The following is a 19,882-nucleotide window of genomic DNA, read 5'->3' on the forward strand; positions in this document are numbered from 1 at the left end:
AACTGTCAATTGTAGGGAGTTGTCTCCAGCTAATCAAAGTTCTTTGTTCCGTATGCTACTGCCACACGAAATCTGGCGGCGGCGGCGGCGGCGGTGGCGGCGGAGGAGGAGGAGGAGATAAACAAAGCTACAGGCAGTGTCGAGAGGATGGACCTCTCTCTGGAAATTCAACCGGGAAGTCCAAGATCATCCCCAGCCCAAGGCCTAAAGGCTGACCGAAAAGCCTAAGAATCAAAGAGCTTCTGAGTTTACATAATAAAAGGTTCTTAAGGCTTCGTTTGGTTCGGATATAAACAAAAATTAGTTATACCGGGGATAGGTATAAGTATGGATTTTCGTAAAAACAAGAATATTTTTTTGTTTGGATGAAAATGTGAGTATAAGGTGGAATAGTTGGTAGTTATAAATAGAAAATAATAATATTACCCCTATAATTGAATTAAAATTTTTTAACTGAAAATTTTAAATTAAAAATTTTAACTTTTACATTTTAAATTTTGAAATTAAATTTAAAATTTTAATTTTCAAAATTTTAATTTAAATATCTAATTTTAAATTTAAGACCAAATTTAAATTTGAAAGATATAAAATATCAAATTTAAAATTTAAAAACTAAAAATATCATATTTAAAATTTTAAAATTTAAAAATATCAAATTTAAAATTTAAACTTTAAAATTTATAATTTAAAATTATAAATTTTAAATTTTAAAAATAAAAATCTCTCTCTCTCTCTCTCTCGTACCGTGGGGTGGAACAAGTTGTTGTTCCACCCCTAGGTGGGAACACTTGTTCCCACTCTATACCCGATTGTATCGGATAGGTGGGAACAAGTGTTCCCAGCCCTCAATTTTTTCGTTTGGGTACAAGAGTGGGGATAATCCTTTTATCCCCCCTCTTATATATCCAATCCGAACGGGGTGTAAAAGACCAATGAATGATAGGAGTGTGAATAGGTATTTTAGGTATGTTTGTGATTAATTAATCAATTCAACAAGATTATAAATTAAAAGTGTGTTAATAAAGAAAAAAGAAATTAGTTTAAGAGGTCAATTCAAAATAGCGTGGCGTAATAAAGGGACGTACGTACGGCCTGGGTACATTTTTACCAGTAATTTATTTATATAGAAAAAGAGTTCTAGTATAAAACTTGACATTGAAAAAAAAAAAAAAAGAAAAAGAAAAAGAAAAGAAGAACTAAGAAATTTAAGCTAATGTGCTTTTAGAAGACACAAGTCATATATTTATCATAACATGAATCATTAACTATGACACTCTTAATTTCCAAATTTAAGATACAAACAAAAGAATTAATACACATACTATTTTTTTCTTTTGTTTTTGTTTTTTTTTTTTTTCCTGTGCGCACTTGCCGTGCATATTGAAGATCTAATAAATCCAAACAACCTTACAAATAAACAATCTTCACACAGGAATGAATACGCNAGATTCGCTAATCTAAAGCTGTGCAGTTAAAGATATACAATTCGAAACATATATAAACTCAACTAAATTTATATTATTTTAATTAAACTGCTAGCCGAATTAATCCCATATATTAATCCCTGACGTTTTAAGTTTTGAAACCACTTAATCTTCACATACTGGATAAAAGATGGGCGGTCCATAGCTAAATTGGTGGTCTAAATCCATGCTATATATGTATGTTCTATGTTAAATGACCTGGTTATATATATATATACACGAGCTATTACTCATTTTCCAAGCCATCCTTCACAAGTCAACTTAACCAATAAATAAATTAATAAAAATGCTTTAATATTAGAAAAAACGACTAACTCGCACAAATCCTGATATTAAAAAATAATTTGGACGACGCAGCTCAATCTCAAAGGCTATTACTTTGTCCTGATTGAGACAAAAACAATTAATTTTTTGGACAAGTTGGAGTTCTTCTAGTTTATTATAGTTGGAACTGTCAATTGTAGGGAGTTGTCTCCAGCTAATCAAAGTTCTTTGTTCCGTATGCTACTGCCACACGAAATCTGGCGGCGGCGGCGGCGGCGGCGGCGGCGGCGGAGGAGATAAACAAAGCTGCAGGCGGTGTCGAGAGGATGGACCTCTCTCTCGAAATTCAACCGCAAAGTCCACGATCATCCCCAGCCCAAGGCCTAAAGGCTGACCGAAAAGCCTAAGAATCAAAGAGCTTCTGAGCTTACATAATAAAAGGTTCTTAAGACTTCGTTTGGTTCGGATATAAACAAAAATTAGTTATATCGGGGATAGGTACAAGTATAGATTTTCGTAGAAACAAGAATATTTTTTTATTTGGATGAAAATATGAGTATAAGGTAGAATAGTTGGTAGTTATAAATAGAAAATAATGATATTACCTCTATAATTGAATTTAAATTTTTAAACTGAAAATTTTAAATTAAAAATTTTAACTTTTACATTTTAAATTTTGAAATTAAATTTAAAATTTTAATTTTCAAAATTTTAATTTAAATATCTAATTTTAAATTTAAGACCAAATTTAAATTTGAAAGATTTAAATAAAATATCAAATTTAAAATTTAAACTTTAAAATTTATAATTTAAAATTATAAATTATAAATTTTAAAAATTAAAATTTAAAATAAAAATCTCTCTCTCTCTTTCTCTCTATCTCTCTCTCTCTCGTACCGTGGGGTGGAACAAGTTGTTTCACCCCTGGGTGGGAACACTTGTTCCCACCCTATACCGGGTTGTATCGGATAGGTGGAAACAAATGTTCCCAGCCTCCAATTTTTTCGTTTGGGTACAAAAAGGGGGATAACCCATTTATCCCCCCTCTTGTATCCAATCCAAACGGGGTGTAAAAGACCAATGAATGATAGGAGTGTGAATGGGTATTTTAGGTATGTTTGTGATTAATTAATCAATTCAACAAGATTATAAATTAAAAGTGTGTTAATAAAGAAAAAAGAAATAAGTTGAAGAGGTCAATTCAAAATGGCGTGGCGTAATAAAGGGACGTACGGCCTGGGTACATTTTTGCCAGTAATTTATTTATATAGAAAAAGAGTTCTAGTATAAAACTTGACATTGAAAAAAAAAAAAAAAAAGAAAAGAAAAAGAAAAGAAGAACTAAGAAATTTAAGCTAATGTGCTTTTAGAAGACACAAGTCATATATTTATCATAACATGAATCATTAACTATGACACTTAATTTCCAAATTTAAGATACAAACAAAAGAATTAATACACATACTATTTTTTTCTTTTGTTTTTCTTTTTTTTTTTTTCCTGTGCGCACTTGCCGTGCATATTGAAGATCTAATAAATCCAAACAACCTTACAAATAAACAATCTTCACACAGGAATGAATACGCATGCCACAATTTATTCCTAATTAACAAATTAATAATTGCACTATATATATATATATATATATATATATATATATATCTATACTTGACAACTATACGTATGTATTCTCAGGAGATCTTTAATCTCCTACATTGTACTCTTGAAGATGATCTAGAGGTTCTTCATTCGGCTTGCTAGTTAAGACATCAACACCGTNCCTCCTAAAAGGTGCCACAACTACAGAATTGATCGTTCGGCTTACTTCTTGGAGATCTAGTAGAAGTTCTGATGTTACATCCTCTAATTTCTAGAGGACTCGTATGTATGTATATCAACAGTTCATATATATATATATATATATATATATATATATATATATATATATATGGCGGCGGCGGAATAGTCGCGTCGGGAGTCGGCCCGTTCTCCACCTCGAACACCATCGCCAACCCGATTGTCAAGTGCGGGTCCAGGTGACAGTGCATGATCCAAACGCCTGCATCACAGATCACACTCCTTAGTTAGTGAATCGATCGATCAATCACAAGACTCAAAGATTAGCTAGCATTAATTTCCTTCTCATGAAATTAACCTCGATCCTAATTAATCTAACTCTTACGTCAAATATTTGACCGATCGAACTAGTTATTTTTCGAGTCTGTTCTGCTTTGCTGTCGGCTTTGATCTTTTACGTACCTGGATTATCTGCGGTGAACCGAATGACTGCCCATCCACCGGTCGGTACGGCGATCGTGTTCCTCTTCTGAGGGTCTACGAGGTTGAAACACTCCCTCGCCTTGGCGTTATCGTAATTTCCGAACCCCTGCGCTAGCACGTAGAAGTCGTACCCATGAAGATGCATTGGGTGGCTCTCCGCAGCCAGTATCGCTGTGTTCTGCAACACCATCTCCACGGTAGAATTATACTTCAACTTCTTCGCCTTCGTCCCCTTCTGAGTGAACAGAAGCGGCGCCAAAGCATTGTCGGAGTTTACTGCGGGATTCGTGAAGTCGAAGAACACGGGCGGCTTGTCGGGGAAGTCCCTTGTGTAAATGCCCTTCACGTTGTTAAAGTGCGCCTCGAGCAACGACATCTCGGTCGGAAACGCGAATGATACGTTATTCATGCTCGCCGCTACTGCACCCTGTGTTCTGTTGCAGAGCAGTTGACCCGGTTGACACGTGGTGCGGCCGAGGCCAAAGGTGACGAACATGCTGGTGTCGACGTGCAAGGGTACGGTGGGCCGGCCCGGTCTGAGTAGACTGGTTAGGTTGGAGTAGAACCGGTGGGCGGTCGCAGTGTCGTTGAAGGGCGGCATGAGGGGCATCGTCGGTCGGGACGATGCCGGGGCAGAAGCGTATTCGACGACGCCTCTGGTGGTCGTGTTGTCAAAAGGTGGGGGCGGAAAGCTTATGCTGTTGTACTGTCGGGAGGCCATGTAGTATTTCGCCGGGGGTGCTTCGGCGGCCATGAGGGCGTCGACGGTCTGGCCCGGCGCAATCACGATGACGTCGGTCTTATAGGGATTCGTGTAGCTGGCGTCAACTGCCACGACAGTGAAGGAGTGGCCGGCGACTTTGAAGAAGAGTTGGTTATTGAGCGCAGCGTTGATGATCCGGAGCATGTAGGTCTTTCCGGCCTCCACTTGAAGTTTATAGATTTCTGTAGATGGGCGAGAAATTAAGAATGTGTTAATTAGTTAATTAGGTACATAAATCACAGGATTAACTTTTCACCCAAAACGAGAGAAAAAACAAGAAGTAAATTTACCGTCATTCGAACAATTGTAGAGATCGCCGGGCTTTCCATTGATAGTAAATGCGTCGGAAATGCTGGGGCCCTGACCGGTCAGGAATGCCCGGTTATCGACGTCAACAATGTTATCGTTCCACCACTCCCCTACAACGATGGGAATGCGTATAATTAAGGCTGATGTTATTAACATTGCTTTTTAACAACCGACTGTCTCTAGCGCAAGTGGCTAGTTGATTCAAGATCCAATTACCTAATAATATAGTAGCTTCCTTATCGGGCTTCGGGAAGGGATAGGATTTAGCGCCGCCTCTCGGCCGGATAATGAGAGCACCATACACAGTTGCTCGGAGAAAGGAGACGTGAGCATGCCACCACAGCGTGCCCTCCTGTCCGGTGACGTTGAACCGATAAGTGTAGCTATTACCGGGTTGGATCGGACACTGCGTTATCATGTTCGGCCCGTCGGACCAGGGCGTTAGCCTCTGAAATACTCCATGCCTGTTTCCACCATGCAAATCAAGAATTTGATTCTAATAATTAACCATCGATCGATTTACATCACATTAATAACACACTTAACAAATGTTGAATGATATATATATATATATATATATATATATATATATATATATAATATATATATATATATGTTTTTTTTGAATCCAGTGTATTGTCATGTCGTAGGGTGAGTCATTGATGACATGAACCACCACTGTGTCACCCTCATGCACGTCCAGTTTTGGCCCCGGCAGTCGTCCGTTTACTGCTGTGATAACTCGGGTTTGGCATAGCCGTCTAATCGTTAGATTTCCAACCTAGGCATGAAATAATTAATTGTTAATCTTATTCTAGTACCAACATACTAATTAATTCACCAATCATTAGCGTGCAATTGAGTTTCGCATATACACACACGTACGCGAGCTTCATTAATTCTAATGATTTGATTGCGTGGGGTATGTAATATTATCTTGTACCTAACATGCCCACTAAATGATTAACTAAATACATATGTCAAATAATGAGCACAAAATGTCAAACTAAAAAAGTCTAGACCATGTAGTACCGGGCTAGACTTAATTAAAACAGACCGGATCTGATTTATAGAATCCAAAACTATTAATTAATCATGAATCATATCTAATTGAACCGTACCGTTGTGTTAGTGCCATAATTAACATTCCTACGAGAGATCTAGGTTGTTGTGAAAGAACGACACGATCGAGGTTATTGGGATCGAGTTGGTTACGCAAAGGTGGTTGAAGTTTGGGCACCTACCCGTTTAACGAATTTGCGAATGCGACATGGTGTCGGCATCTTTCTATCATGCAATTAAATAAAAATAAAAAAACAAAGGGGAGCACATATGCTAGCATGCATCCATGCATGCAAATGTTACATGACTCCATATGTAGAGTAGTGCAGATTAATGTACAATGTTGCTACTCCCACGTGCTTAACCTCATGCATGCATGCAAAGAAGAAGAAGAAGATCAGAAGAGGAAGCAAGCGCTCTATTAATGCTGAATAAAGTGAAAAATGGTGAGCATATATAGATTAGGCTAGATATATAGATTACATGAAACGTTCGCTCGATGATCGCGGCATCGGCCAACAACCCAGCGAAAGCTAGAGCAAGGACTAGAATGAGCAAAGATCTCATTGCCAACTCAAAAGAAAAGAAGAATATGTAGATTTGAAGAGATAAATAAGAATGCTTTCAGATCGTAGTTCTTAATTAGGAGAAAACGAAGGAGAACTCCTAATTAAGATTACAACTTGAGAACTATATGTACTCCCGAAGGCCTTATATAGATGTTAGGACTCTCTTACCAAGTCTCTCCCAAATCATGTATATCAACTCGTGGAAAGCACGGACTAAATAATTAAGTTACGGTAGGGTCTTCGCATTGTTGCGTGAGAGATGAATTTTCCAGAGTGGTTTGGTAGTTTATCACGTATAAATAATTGCTAAGAAGAAATGGCCTCCAAATTTCTAGTCGTTAACTGGGGCTTCAATCCTTTTACTTTTCAAGTTGGTAATTAAAATAAAGGAAAAACTTCAACAAAAAAAACCGTGGTTTCGCACTTTTTTATTTTAGTGCTATGTGGTTTAAAGTGTATCAAGTTAGTACCCTGTGCACTTTCTCATTTTAGTACTATGTGGTTTAAAGTGTATCAAGTTAGTACCTTGTGGTTTTGCACTTTTTCACTTTAGTACCCTGTGGTTTAAAGTGTATTAAGTTAGTATTCTGTGGTTTTATTTTTGTATCAAGTTAGTATCCTATAATTTTTAAACCACAGGGTACTAAAGTAATAAAGTGCGAAACCACAAAATACTAAAGTGATAAAGTACGAAACTACAGGGTACTAACTTGATACACTTTAAACCACAGGGTACTAAAGTGAAAAAGTGCAAAACCACAAGGTACTAATTAACTTGACACACTTTAAACTACAGGCTACTAAAGTGAGAAAAAGTAAAACCATAATAGAGGTATTTGAAGTTTTTTTTAAAATAAATATTATATATGTAGTAAGGTACACGGTTGATATATGGAATGAGAGAGTTCGCAAACTGGAAGAGTTCCAGTTCCCCAAGGAATGATACATGATGTCCCCGGTTTTGAATTGCGGCTTGTTTTGGACCATAACTACGGCCATCACATATGATAGGTGGATTAACTGTTAATTACACACGCACAGTACCATATTCGCCAAATCAGCCGTGGACCATCCAACTGATCGACATGTCTTCATTTTGTCCACCTATATAATTTTAACAATCAGTGAACAACAATCTTATCCAAATTTCAAAATTATTATTTCAAATTATTTTACACTTTTTTCAAAATAAGTGGTTTGACCGTTTGAGTGAAAATAATAATAATAATAATTTAATGATGTCATCATGCATCGTTTATAAAATATAAAAATAAGTTCAAAATAATTGTAACATGTTTCTGTTTCATGCAATATTCCTTAACAATTAATAAAAATTAATTTTTTATAGTTACTTTTTATTTTATATTTTATCTTTTTAGAAAAAATATTTATCCACCATTGTTCGCGGTGGCATGCATGTATCAACCATTCACTCTCTCACATATATACTTCAATTCATAGAGAAAGTTTTGATCCACATATTTACAGTTATTTGAAAAATAAATGATAGGAGGGTGGGGATGATGTAGAGTATGGCGCATAGATGAACCGATGCACCTGGCGTAGGCAATGATTCTCCTCAGAGTAGGCTAATTTTTATTTTTATTTTTTGTTGAGAGATAGGTAGCACGCTATCTGCTTCGTTTATTTCATTAGAATTAAACTTAGCTAGAAATGTGAATCAACTAGGATTCAAACTTGTAACCTCGGGTACCAACCACCAAGCCCTTTGCCACTTGCTCTAGGGACGGTTGGTAATAGGCTAACTTTTGTTCTTATATGTTTGTAACACTTCATTATTTATTTATATTATAAAGTTAAAGGCAATCTTCTTCCATGTTATTTCCCTTCATATATAATTTATACCGAGAGTCCATTTTTGCTGATCTTAGTTAATCCAATGGAATCGGTTTTAGTTGTCCAACCGAAGCTATCTCTTACGCATTCTTTTGATTGGACCCTTTCAAGAAAGTACATATAATAACAAATCCCTCCATATATTTTCCATCAATAAGTAACGTCACGACATATGTTTGATTTGTCCAGTTCTGAAATAATAAAGGGTGACAATTTTGTTGTTGAATTGTCCAGTTCCGAGATAATAAAGCGTAACAAATTTGTTGTGCAAAAAGTTATTAGTACTCGGATTAGTTATCATGTCAAAGTTTTCAATTAAGCGAAAAGTGTACACTCTTTGTGAAAGTTATCTGTTTGTTGTACTTAATTAATTTTGCATCCTGTTTTCTCACTTCAATGTAGAGGTTAGGATGTCACGGTCATTGTGAATAAGGTACAGGCTATATTCTTATACTTGTTATTTTCGTGGATTTGGACCATTTAGGTTTGATTCAGGTGTATGGTTGATCCACCGCGAAATTGCATTCCTTGAGAGTTAATTTGGTACGGTTAATTGAACTAGTACGGGGTATATGTACACATATCTAATTTACCTTGCAAAACGAATTAGACAATTTTTGGGGTGCTTGTACTAGAAGATCCATCACATTTGAGTTTGATCAAGTTATTCGGGAAAAAAAATAAATAAATAAACCAGAAGAATTAATTACTAACACTACATGAAATCTAACTGAAAAGTGAAAGAGCCAAGTGTTGAAGTATGTTACCAGGCACAAACTTGTTAATTTCTTTAAACATTATTTTAGTTTATTTTGGTTTAAAACATAAGTGTGAACAAGTTGATCCCATGACATGAGAAGACTAAGACGGTGTTGTTTTAAATGGGTCAGCATTTTATCTTATGGCGGGAGACTATGTTGGGCCGAGTCATGTTTAAAATAGCGCGAAACTAGGTAGGTTGAGTCATGTTCGAAGTAGCGTGTTAACTCGAGCCACAACCGAGAACCGTAGGCATTGTATCTGCACGCTTTAAATGAATTGATTACGTATTTCTAGCAATTTGAGTTTTTGGGATTAATGGTTAGCGCTAACGATCCGACAAGTGGTATCAGAGCCAATGGTGCGAGTTCGATTTTCACATGCTGTATTAATAGTGCAAGTGTTGAGGGAGGGGGGATTGTTGGTTATTTATTATTAGGCTAAAATAGGTCCAACTTCTTACCTTATGACAATAGACCCAGAAGACTAATAAGTTGAGTAGGTTGAGTCTAATAAGTTGAGTGAGATTGTGGTGAGTGCGTCCTCCTATCAACACGTACTTTTGGGATAGCTGGTTAGTACTGACGATTCAAAAGTGGTATCAGAACCAAAGGTCACGGATTTCATTCCCACATGCTGCAAAATTGTGCGGATTCTAAAGGGAGGATTGTTGACTTAAATAAGCCAGCATTCTGTCCTGTGGCAGGAGATCGACCATGTTGGGCCGAATCATGTTCAAAATAGCGTGAGGCTGGTTAAGTCAAGTTACAATCGAAACCCGTTGGCGCTGTATCTGTACGCTTTAAATGAATTGGTTGCATATTTCTAACAACTCGAGCTTTTGGGATTAATAATTAGCACCAATGATTCGAAATAATTCTAATATATCACACTGTTAGTTAAAAAATCAATGTTATAAGTAACCCAATATTTTTGATAAATTTAAATTTAGTTCTGTCAAATTTATCTCTTAATATTTTGTTGGTTAGACATAAGAAATTAATAAGTTTAAATCTTGTTCAATTATTGCTATTAGGATTTTGATTTATGCCTATATATAGACTACTACTGTAAATATGTGGTAAATAATCCACGACCGAAATTTAGTCCAAGAACATTTGATAAAATTTTTAATTTAATATTTCTTTTCTTCTAATAAGTGGTATCAAAATAAATCATGCTTGCAACAATCAATTTAATAGAAAACTGCCAAGCAAATAATAGACTTAAATATGCAGCATGGGTAGCTAGTTTCGCTACATCATATGTTATTCCTTTATTAATTTGTCCTCAAAATTGAGTATCATTGGTCAGATGTTATAGAATAAAAAAGTAACATGGAAGTCAAAATCAAACGTATAGAGTAGTTAGGCAATGAAAGGTCGATTTGTATGACATTAAGAGTCGCATGGCAAGCAAGCGAAGTTTCAACAACTAATTAATTAAAAGACATCTCAAGAGGATGGATACGTTTAAAGATATGTACTCGGTTACGTATTGGTAATGTTTAGCTTAGTTTTAGTGTGATTTGAACACCTAATAGGTGAGCAAGGTGATCTTTCCACGTTGGCTCCACAAAATCTTTGTTATCATAACAAAATTTGCATTTTAGGTTTGATGAGAGTGCTCCATAATTAACTAGCTAGAGAGAGAAAGCTTAGCTCACCAAACTCCTCACCAACTAGCTAGTTAGATAACGAACCTCAAATACAGCGGAAATTAATGGAAACCAGTGGATTTTCAAATTTCAAATGCCCAATTATCGTTATATCACTGTCAAGTAGAGGTTGAATCACCAGATTTTATGGTTCAAAAGAGTTCCTAACCCATCTAAACTTTACGGCAAAATTGAAATTATCTTCTTCTTCTTCTTCTTCTTCTTCTTCTTTTCACTCCATTCCTATTCCATCCAAGAAGCTGGTGGACTTTTTTCATGTTGGTCTAAGACTATTTTTTTCCTCTTCAAACTATTCTGATGCAATGAATGCAGCATGTCTTTCAAAGTGGTGGTGGAGGATTTTACAAAGCCTGATTGTTAATGGACCAGACTGATTAGAGACTTGTATTACGTTAGACGAAAGCCGCTTCAATAAGGAACCTCATTTAGACCACACTCTCAGCGGTGGAGAAATGTCTCCAAGAATATTAGAGCAAATTTCGAGTGTGGGATGAGATAGAGTACCGGGTGATAGTTAGGAGATATATAGATTTGTGGTCCGATAGATGGTGTGGTGAGGTATTCTTGCGTATTAGCCTTCCCTATATCTTTAAAAGCATATGGAATAAAGATATTAGGGCCAATGACTACTAATCAAGCAGCGGATAGTGTTGAAGCACGATTCTCTAAGAGTGCTCAGAAAATGCACAGCTAGATGGCAGACGGGTGAACGGATTTATAGAACTACTCTCCAGAAATATAGTAATTATATAATAAAAAGGATGAGATAGGTGGAGGTGGAATCATAACTTTTCAATGCAATCACTTTATGGCATTCTTATTGATGACGCGTGAGGGATAGAAATACACCACAGGAATAGAAATTGAAAGTACATACAAAAGTGAAGGCGTTCGTCTGGTTAGTACTAAAAAAGATTTATTCTCAAAGCTAATAATTTAGTTAAAAGAGGATGGTTGATACCCCAACTTTACGTGCTATGCAGAGATTATCTAGAGAGTGTGGATCACCTGTTGGCCATGTGTATGTATGTTAAATGCAAATATATGTTGATACATGTGCTCGCCTGAAGATATGTAAGAGTCTTTATCGTTTAGATGTGTACTGAAATTATAAAAAAAAATAGAGTGAAAAAAGGAGAAGAATAAAGAAGAGATAATAGAATGATGATGCTGGCAGTTGTCTAGTTGGAAAGAAATAACATAATTTGTCAAAATAAAAACAAATTAAGGGCTGCAGCAAATTTTAAACGACATTCAAAGCATGGTGGGAGGATAGCTAGCCAACTGTAGGTAGTACGGTCCACATTGATTTTTTGTTTTTTTTTACTTTTCACGCTTTTAGGAACTACGTTGCTTTATATTTGTAGCTAAATTTATACAATTAATGAATAAAGTGGATCATATGCTTTCTTTTTCTCAAAAAAATTGTTTTGCTACAAAAAAAAAAAAAAAAAAAAAAAAAAAAAAAAAAAAAAAAAAATCTATGATCTATGTTTATTACTCCATATATTCTTTTTATTTCATATATTTACACAAAATTAATAATTTGAAACATATTCAGATAAAACCTTTCATAACTTTTTTGGTAAATTTTTATTTCTTAAATTCTTTAATTTAGGGACTTGATTTTTTTTGCCCTGGCCACTCTAAAACCATGCTCTCACGCTAGAATTATAGCACATCAAGCTCGAAGGAGAAGGAAACGGGAAAAAAAAAAATTTTAAGCAGATTCATAATTAGAAAAGTATCTCAAATTAATTAACTTGGAAATAACAGGCGAAATGTTTATGTGTTCTAAATGCATGCACGTGACAAAGAGGACAAACAAATTTTCTCTAGGCAGCTACTGCTTGGGTTGGCCTACCGTTTCAGATAATAAAAGTTGAGGCCCAAAATGGCCCATTAGAAGATTCCTAGCCACTAATCCAAGCAAAACGAGTCGCTAAATAATAAATAAATTCTATAAAATAAAATATAATTTTTAAATCAATAAATAAAGGGTGTATTTAGGCTTATAAAAGCTGATCTTACCCTCTCCTTTACATCTAAATTATGGTTGTAATCAGTTCCGGTGACCGTCGCCAAAATTTTGGGCCGGTGAGGAAAGATGTTCGATTTTTGTGGTCCACGGCCTAAGAGTCAAAATACAGCCCAATAGTATTGGGCCCGTGGTCTAGTCGTTGCCCATTCCCATTTTCTCCTTGGTCCAGAAACTAGAGTTGAATTTTCGTGGGCCTCAGTTGCCCAATAAGATGAACATGGAGCCCAATAAGAGACGTGCCGGACCATTTGGTGAAAATATCGGGCGAAAAGGGAAATTTCCGGAACATACGCCCTATGAAACCGTAAACCGAACCCTCCATCTCTCCTCTCTCTCTCTCTCTCTCTCTCTCTCTCCATCTCACCTGTCACTAGGAAACCCAAATTGCCGTTACGCGGTGGTACCACCATCTACAGTGTCTCCCTTCGCCCTCGCTCTCCACCGCCGCCATGGAAACGGAGCTCGCCGCCACCTCCGCCGCCTCTTCTCCGCCATCTCCGCCGCCGCCGCCGTCATCGCTCTCTCCTCCTCCATCTACATCGGCCGAGGGGAGTAGCGCCGCCGCGGCGGCGGAGGAGGAGACGGCGCCGCCGGGAGGAGGAGGCGGCGGAGCGGCGGCGGAGGATAGGGTGAAGGGACCGTGGTCGCCGGAGGAGGACGCTGTACTGAGTAGGTTGGTGAGCAAGTTCGGGGCGAGGAATTGGAGCTTGATCGCACGGGGAATCCCCGGCCGCTCCGGCAAGTCGTGTCGCCTCCGATGGTGCAACCAGCTCGACCCCTACGTCAAGCGCAAGCCCTTCACTGGTATCATCTCTAGCCGATTTCGTATTATCTATCTTCATTTTGTTGCGTTACTATTTGCTAATTTGTTTCTGCTTGTGATGCTTTTCAGAAGAACGGATGAGCTTAGAGGATCTGGTAGGAAGAGGGTTTTGTAGGTTTTCTGTTTTGTTTTTGTTTTAGATTTAGATGCTTTTAGTGAATTGGATTGATTGGAAGCTGCAAAAGCTTAGTTCTCTTTAACTAGAGTTTAGGGTTTGCTTGACTCAATTCTTCAATAATGGTGGTATGTATGAAATCTTATCTGAAGGAACATGATTCAAGGTGTCAGTAGAGTTGGTAGTTTAATGGAAAGTTCATGCCTAGTAGAAATGGTATTACTGAGAAAAATGGACTCTTTAGTTTGGAATTTCGTAAATGTAAGGCATTCTTCTTCCTTAGGGAAGTTCTTGTGAATTTGGTCATATTTGAGGAAATTAAGGTTATTGTGACCAATAATTTGGTTGGAGAAATTAAAGTGTTTTTTCAGCATTTCTTTTTTGCTTCTTTGTGCAGTAGTGTTTCTTTAAACAGTCGAAGAAACAAGGAGTTGATTAAGAAGTAAAAAAAGAATCTAAGAAACCGCAAAACATGTAATGCAATCAGAGTACACAGGAGATAGAGTACATCATACTGTTTGGAGTAATTGGCCATCCTATGTCTACTTCTAGGATAGTCAAAATGTTTGTCCGGCGAAGGAGGAAGGCGACAACATGGGTTACTTGTGTAAATTCGTTTTCTCCGTTGGCCTTTTTTGGATAATGTTACCCATCATTGTTTCTAACCAACTCAGTTTAGGAGAAAACGAGATTTCAAAGTTTGAAATTTGATCCTGTGCCACAGTTTAGTAATCCTTTCTCTAGAATTCTGCATTACTCTATTCAGCATGCCTGCTTCCCTCCCATGCCACATTTTTGCAGTCCTTCGTCAAACGGCTGTTTTAATTTCTTAAAATAAAGACTTAGAGAAATGACAAAAAGTGTAGAGTTGAGAAAGAGAAAACTAAAGAATCAATTACTTCTGAGGAACCCGTGGGAGCTTATGCCTTTTCTACTTGAGCAATGAACCTCCTGTTTACATAGAGTGCATTCATCCTGAATGTAAAGTTATAGTGTTATAAATTGGTCAGATTGGGCTAAGATGTTAGTTGATCACTTGCTTCATCTGAAATAACCTACCCTATTGGGAAGCTCCAATCAAAGGATTGTTGTATTTTCATTCTGATCCTATCTTAGTATTGCCTTTAGCCATTGGTTCATTGTGTTTCTTAAATAAGCACTCCTCATTGGTGGAAAATTCACTTCATTCATTTGAACTGATTGTGGCTTATGTTGGCGGAGTATTGGTCATTTCCAGGAACTAGTGGGTGAATATCTACTACTAGAAACGTGTGGAACATTTGTACTGAGAGACATATTTTCACGCTTGTCAACAGGACTGATCTTATTGCGCACTCTCATACATGGCTTGCTAATATTACTTGGAGAAAATAAGAGTATCAAAAATTATTATAGTTAGTACTTGATATAAGTATTAATTGATACTTAAATTATATTGCCACTTGTGATTTTGAATAGGGTGGGAATAATAAGAATATAAGTACAGCGTTTTCAATGTGTAGTAATTCTTAAAAAAGTTTAGATACTTGTAATCCAATTGGGTATCTTTCTTATGACATAGATGCTGTCCTTATTTTGGCTTGCCTTGGCTGATAGTGTAAATTTTTTATTTTGGATGCATTTTTCTCCAATAGAAGTCATATTGACAGATGTTTCTGTAATATCTGGGTTATTTGACAGCAATAAGCCCTGTTGAGATTATTTCTTGTCAGCTGCATGAAGGGTTTTTCATTGGAAAATGCTAAATGTAGCTTAAATATTCTATTGGAAACTAGTAGATTCGTAGTATAGCATATTCAACAATTATGGAAAGTTCTCTAAAAACATTTGATGTTCCCCAAACAATTTTATTAAAGAATCTACCTAGTACTTCTACCTGTTTTAACATATTGACAGACTCTAAACAAGATTGCGATACATTGTCGATAGACAAATACCTAGATATTGTCTCATGTTATATGTTATGCATGGCATGTATATATTCGATAAACATTGTTGTTTTTCTTTTTTCTTTTTCTTTTTTTTTTGGTTTCAGAGGAAGAAGATCGTATCATAATTTCTGCACACGCAATCCATGGTAACAAGTGGGCTTCAATCGCAAGACTTTTGGAAGGAAGAACAGACAACGCAATAAAGAATCACTGGAATTCAACTCTAAGGCGTAAGTGTTTTTTAACTGATCAGTACAAAACAACAACTGCAGCAGCAGCAACAGCATGTGATGCTATAGAGAATGCTAGCCCAGAGAGAGTAAAGGCTTCTTCTGAAGAGAATCAATCTTTAGGAGACATGAATTCTAATAAAACCATGGAAGGGAGAGACTACAGTTTCGAGAACATTTCTGAAAATGGTAAAGAAGTGGTGTACGTCAAGGAAGACCCTTCTACTGTGCCTGAAAGTAAAGATCCTCCTTATTTGTTCCGGCCTGTTGCAAGGGTAAGTGCCTTCAGGCCTTACAATCATCTGGGTCAATCTGTTGGGCCTGAATTGTGTAGGCCCATTCAAATGCATGACTCAGCATTCCAAGCCTCTGTCGAACCCCAGGTGCCATCACGATGCGGGCATGGTTGCTGCAACATTAGAAATGAAGCTTGCAGTAAAAGATCGTTGTTGGGCCCCGAGTTTATTGAATTTGTAGAGACCCCGCCCATTTCAAGTCATGAATTGGCTGCGGTGGTATCAGATATAAGCAGTATAGCCTGGGTCAAAAGCGGGCTGCAGAGTAGTAGTGCTAATAGCTTTTTGCAGCCTACGTGGCCTTCTAGCCACATGAGGGGCACGTGTGAGTAATTTTCAACAAAAGTAACAAAAAACAAAAAAGGGGAACAAAGAGAGAGGAGGTTTTAGTTAGCAATCATCAAGTGAGAAATGTCTTTTCTTTTCTTTCTTTGTTTCCCCTTATATATCATGAAGACAGCTTTTAGCACTAGCAGGTGAAAATGATAGTAGATGACTTCCTTTAAATATTTTTTTGGAGATTAATCCAACTTCAACAAGTGAGTTGAGTACGCGCATACAACGATTACATTTTGTTTCTCTATATGGTTCTTACTTGCTGGAAGGCATTCTTAAATATTGCAAGGGCTCCTTAATTTCGGTAATATATATAACTTGCTTGGGGAGGATTGATATAATTTGTTACTGAGATGAAAGGGGATTTGATTTTGGTAGGATAGGACAAATTAGAATTTATTAATTGGAAACAAGGGATCTTTATTTCTAATTTCTTTTTATGTCATTTGTGCACTTCTACAATAGTATAACTATTTCAAGTTCCTTTTTAACATCTGTACTCGGTGATTTTCCAGTTTCTTCATACGTATTGAATGGAGAGCATTTATGGGCAATTTTATTCTAAATTTCTAATTGCTTCAAAGGCACTTTTATTTTATACATTTTTCCTCTGACTTAGAAAGCTTATGATGCTTGTCTAGTGTACATTCAACTTCCTGCACTGAACTTACACATAAATGTAATTTTTCTTGCCTTCAATTATGTTGGACTTAAAGTAGTTATAATTCTTGAATATCTGGAGTAATCATTTGAATAGTTGCTACACTTTGTTCAAGATTAATCAATTAATCAGATATTCTTCTATGACGAATGTTAGGATTTGGTTAGATTTGTAATTGAATCATATTTGGATAATAATTAATATTTAAATCTGCTTGAGATAAATTAAGATTTAAATATTAATTAGAGGATAAACCTAACTAGATTATGATTGATATTTAAATCTATTAGAGATTGATTAAGATAGATTTAGATATTAATTGGAGTAGAAATCCTAGATATATTAGGATTGGGGTACGTTTTGGTGGAGCCTTATAAATAGCTCTTTGTGGGTTTGCTTTTTGATGTGAGTACGGGAGAGAGAGAAAAGGCCTCTTGGGTGCCGTACCAGAGAGAGAAAAAGAGAGAGAGAGAGTTATTTAATTATGCTTTGAGTGCACCTAGTGCACGGGTGCATGTGAAGGATTGTCTTCTTTATGGATTTATAGAAGACGAGAGAAGGGTAGAAGAGATTCAGAAAGAGGGCTCGGGTTGTAGCTACTCAGTGCAGAAGAGGAGTCAGGTGTAATCTTCTCTTATTTAATGAATCTTATTTTACCAGCATATTTTTCTCTTTTATGATTGTATCAGCTTTTGCTGAGGAGACGGGTTTATGGTAAAAATCCGATTTAACGTTTCCGTTGCGGAATCCCAACAATCGATACCGGATCCACAGCAGTCGGTATCGGAGCGGGTTGCGGATTCACGAGATCCGGTACCGGGGCGAGTACCGGATTCCCAACAAGTGGTATCAGAGCCGAAGGTTACCGATCTGCGGGAGAGATCGACGGAGATGGCCACGAAATTCGAAATCGAGAAGTTCGACGGCAAGAACAATTTCGGATTATGGCAAATTAAAGTACGAGCTATCCTCGTACAGCAAGAATTGGACGAGATGTTGAACGGTAATGAGGCGAAGCCGGCGGAGGTAACGGATGCGGCATGGTCGAAGATGGAGCGTAAGGCGCTGAGTACGCTTCATCTATCATTAGCAGATGAGGTTCTTTACAACGTAGCCAGCGAGACGACACCGGCGAAGTTGTGGAAGAAATTAGATCTGTACATGACCAAATTCTTGACGAACAGATTGTATCTGAAGCAGCGACTGTTTACGTTGCGGATGCAAGAAATGGCGAGCCTACATAAGCATCTGAACATGTTCAACAAGGTGGTGGCCCAGTTGACTAGCATCGGAGTCAATCTGGATGACGAAGACAAGGCACTGATTTTATTATCTTCGCTACCGGCGACATATGAGTATCTGGTGACCACGTTGCTTTATGGCAAAGGGACCATAAACGTGGAGGCGGTCACAGCGGCGCTTCTCTCGAACGAGATGCGGAAGATGACTCAGGAGTCCGACACGCAAAGTCAGGATGTAGGACTGGTGGTGACTGCGAAGAAGGAGGCGAGAATATCGGCGACCGGATATCGACAGAAGAAACCGCTATCTGAGGTAGAATGCTTTTACTGTCACAGGAAGGGGCATATCAAGCGCAATTGTCGAAAATTTCAGAATGATCTGAAGGAGTTAAAGCGACAGAAGGAGCAAACTGTTGTGAACCAGGACGAGACGGTATCAGCGACGGCGCAGACAGCAGAGTCGGAGATGATCGATTCTGATGTGTTGTATGCGGCGACCGGAGGTGCGAAAATTTCGGACGATGCGTGGGTGCTCGATTCGGCGTGTTCTTTTCACGTATGCCCGGAAAATGAGTCTTTTGCCACCTATAAGGCGATCAAAAGTGGAAAGGCTCTCATGGGGAACGGGACGGCGTGCAAAGTTTTGGGAGTCGGCATGGTGAAGATCCGAATGCACGATGGGGTCGTGAGGACGCTGACAGGTGTTCGGCACGTTCCTGGATTGAAGCGGAATTTGATCTCGTTAGGCGCATTGGACTCGAAGGGTTGCGATATTTCAGCTTCAGGTGGAGCTATGAGGGTCCGAAAACGAGATCGGGTCGTATGCGAGGCGAACAAGCGTGGGAACTTATACGTTCTGAACGGGAGCACAGCCAGAACGGGAGCGAAGACGGTTTGGGTTCCAAAAGTTCGCGGATGTGCAGTTGCTCGAGACGAAGCGACGGATGCGGCGACATCGAGCCGAGGAGACAAGCTCAAGGTGGAGCTTGCATGGTGAGCTCGACGTAGCGGTTGAAAATTACAAATCAAACCAAGGTGGAGAATGTTAGGATTTGGTTAGATTTGTAGTTAAATCCTATTTGGATAAGAATTAATATTTAAATCTGTTTGAGATAAATTAAGATTTAAATATTAATTAGAGGATAAACCTAACTAGATTAGGATTAATATTTAAATCTATTAG

The 19,882-nt window shown here is 37.6% G+C and overlaps 2 protein-coding genes across 2 annotated transcripts; one reads left to right on the forward strand and one right to left on the reverse strand.

Annotated features, from left to right (window-relative positions):
- LOC109728324 (laccase-25-like) lies at nt 1,989-6,856 on the reverse strand. The gene is made up of 7 exons (XM_020258709.1): nt 6,646-6,856; nt 5,730-5,881; nt 5,317-5,564; nt 5,082-5,210; nt 4,008-4,973; nt 3,702-3,807; nt 1,989-2,151 (listed from the first exon to the last, which is right to left on the reverse strand). Exons 1-7 carry the CDS (start codon nt 6,727-6,729, stop codon nt 1,989-1,991), a joined length of 1,848 nt encoding a protein of 615 aa, XP_020114298.1. The 5' UTR covers nt 6,730-6,856.
- LOC109728039 (transcription factor MYB25-like) lies at nt 13,382-17,288 on the forward strand. The gene is made up of 2 exons (XM_020258315.1): nt 13,382-13,870; nt 16,040-17,288. Exons 1-2 carry the CDS (start codon nt 13,516-13,518, stop codon nt 16,792-16,794), a joined length of 1,110 nt encoding a protein of 369 aa, XP_020113904.1. The 5' UTR covers nt 13,382-13,515; the 3' UTR covers nt 16,795-17,288.

The sequence above is a fragment of the Ananas comosus genome, linkage group 23, assembly GCF_001540865.1.
Source record: "Ananas comosus cultivar F153 linkage group 23, ASM154086v1, whole genome shotgun sequence".
Lineage (NCBI taxonomy): Eukaryota > Viridiplantae > Streptophyta > Magnoliopsida > Poales > Bromeliaceae > Ananas > Ananas comosus.

Excerpts from the sequence above, each read along its gene's own strand:
- LOC109728039 (XM_020258315.1), top strand. The coding sequence starts at position 13,516 with ATGGAAACGGAGCTCGCCGCCACCTCCGCCGCCTCTTCTCCGCCATCT. Across the intron at positions 13,871-16,039 it reads CAAGCGCAAGCCCTTCACTG|AGGAAGAAGATCGTATCATA; the intron begins GTATCATCTCTA and ends TTTTGGTTTCAG.
- LOC109728324 (XM_020258709.1), bottom strand. The coding sequence starts at position 6,729 with ATGAGATCTTTGCTCATTCTAGTCCTTGCTCTAGCTTTCGCTGGGTTG. Across the intron at positions 5,882-6,645 it reads TCATCGAGCGAACGTTTCAT|GTTGGAAATCTAACGATTAG; the intron begins GTAATCTATATA and ends TTTCATGCCTAG. Across the intron at positions 2,152-3,701 it reads GACGCGACTATTCCGCCGCC|GCTTTTCGGTCAGCCTTTAG; the intron begins GCCATATATATA and ends TTTGATTCTTAG.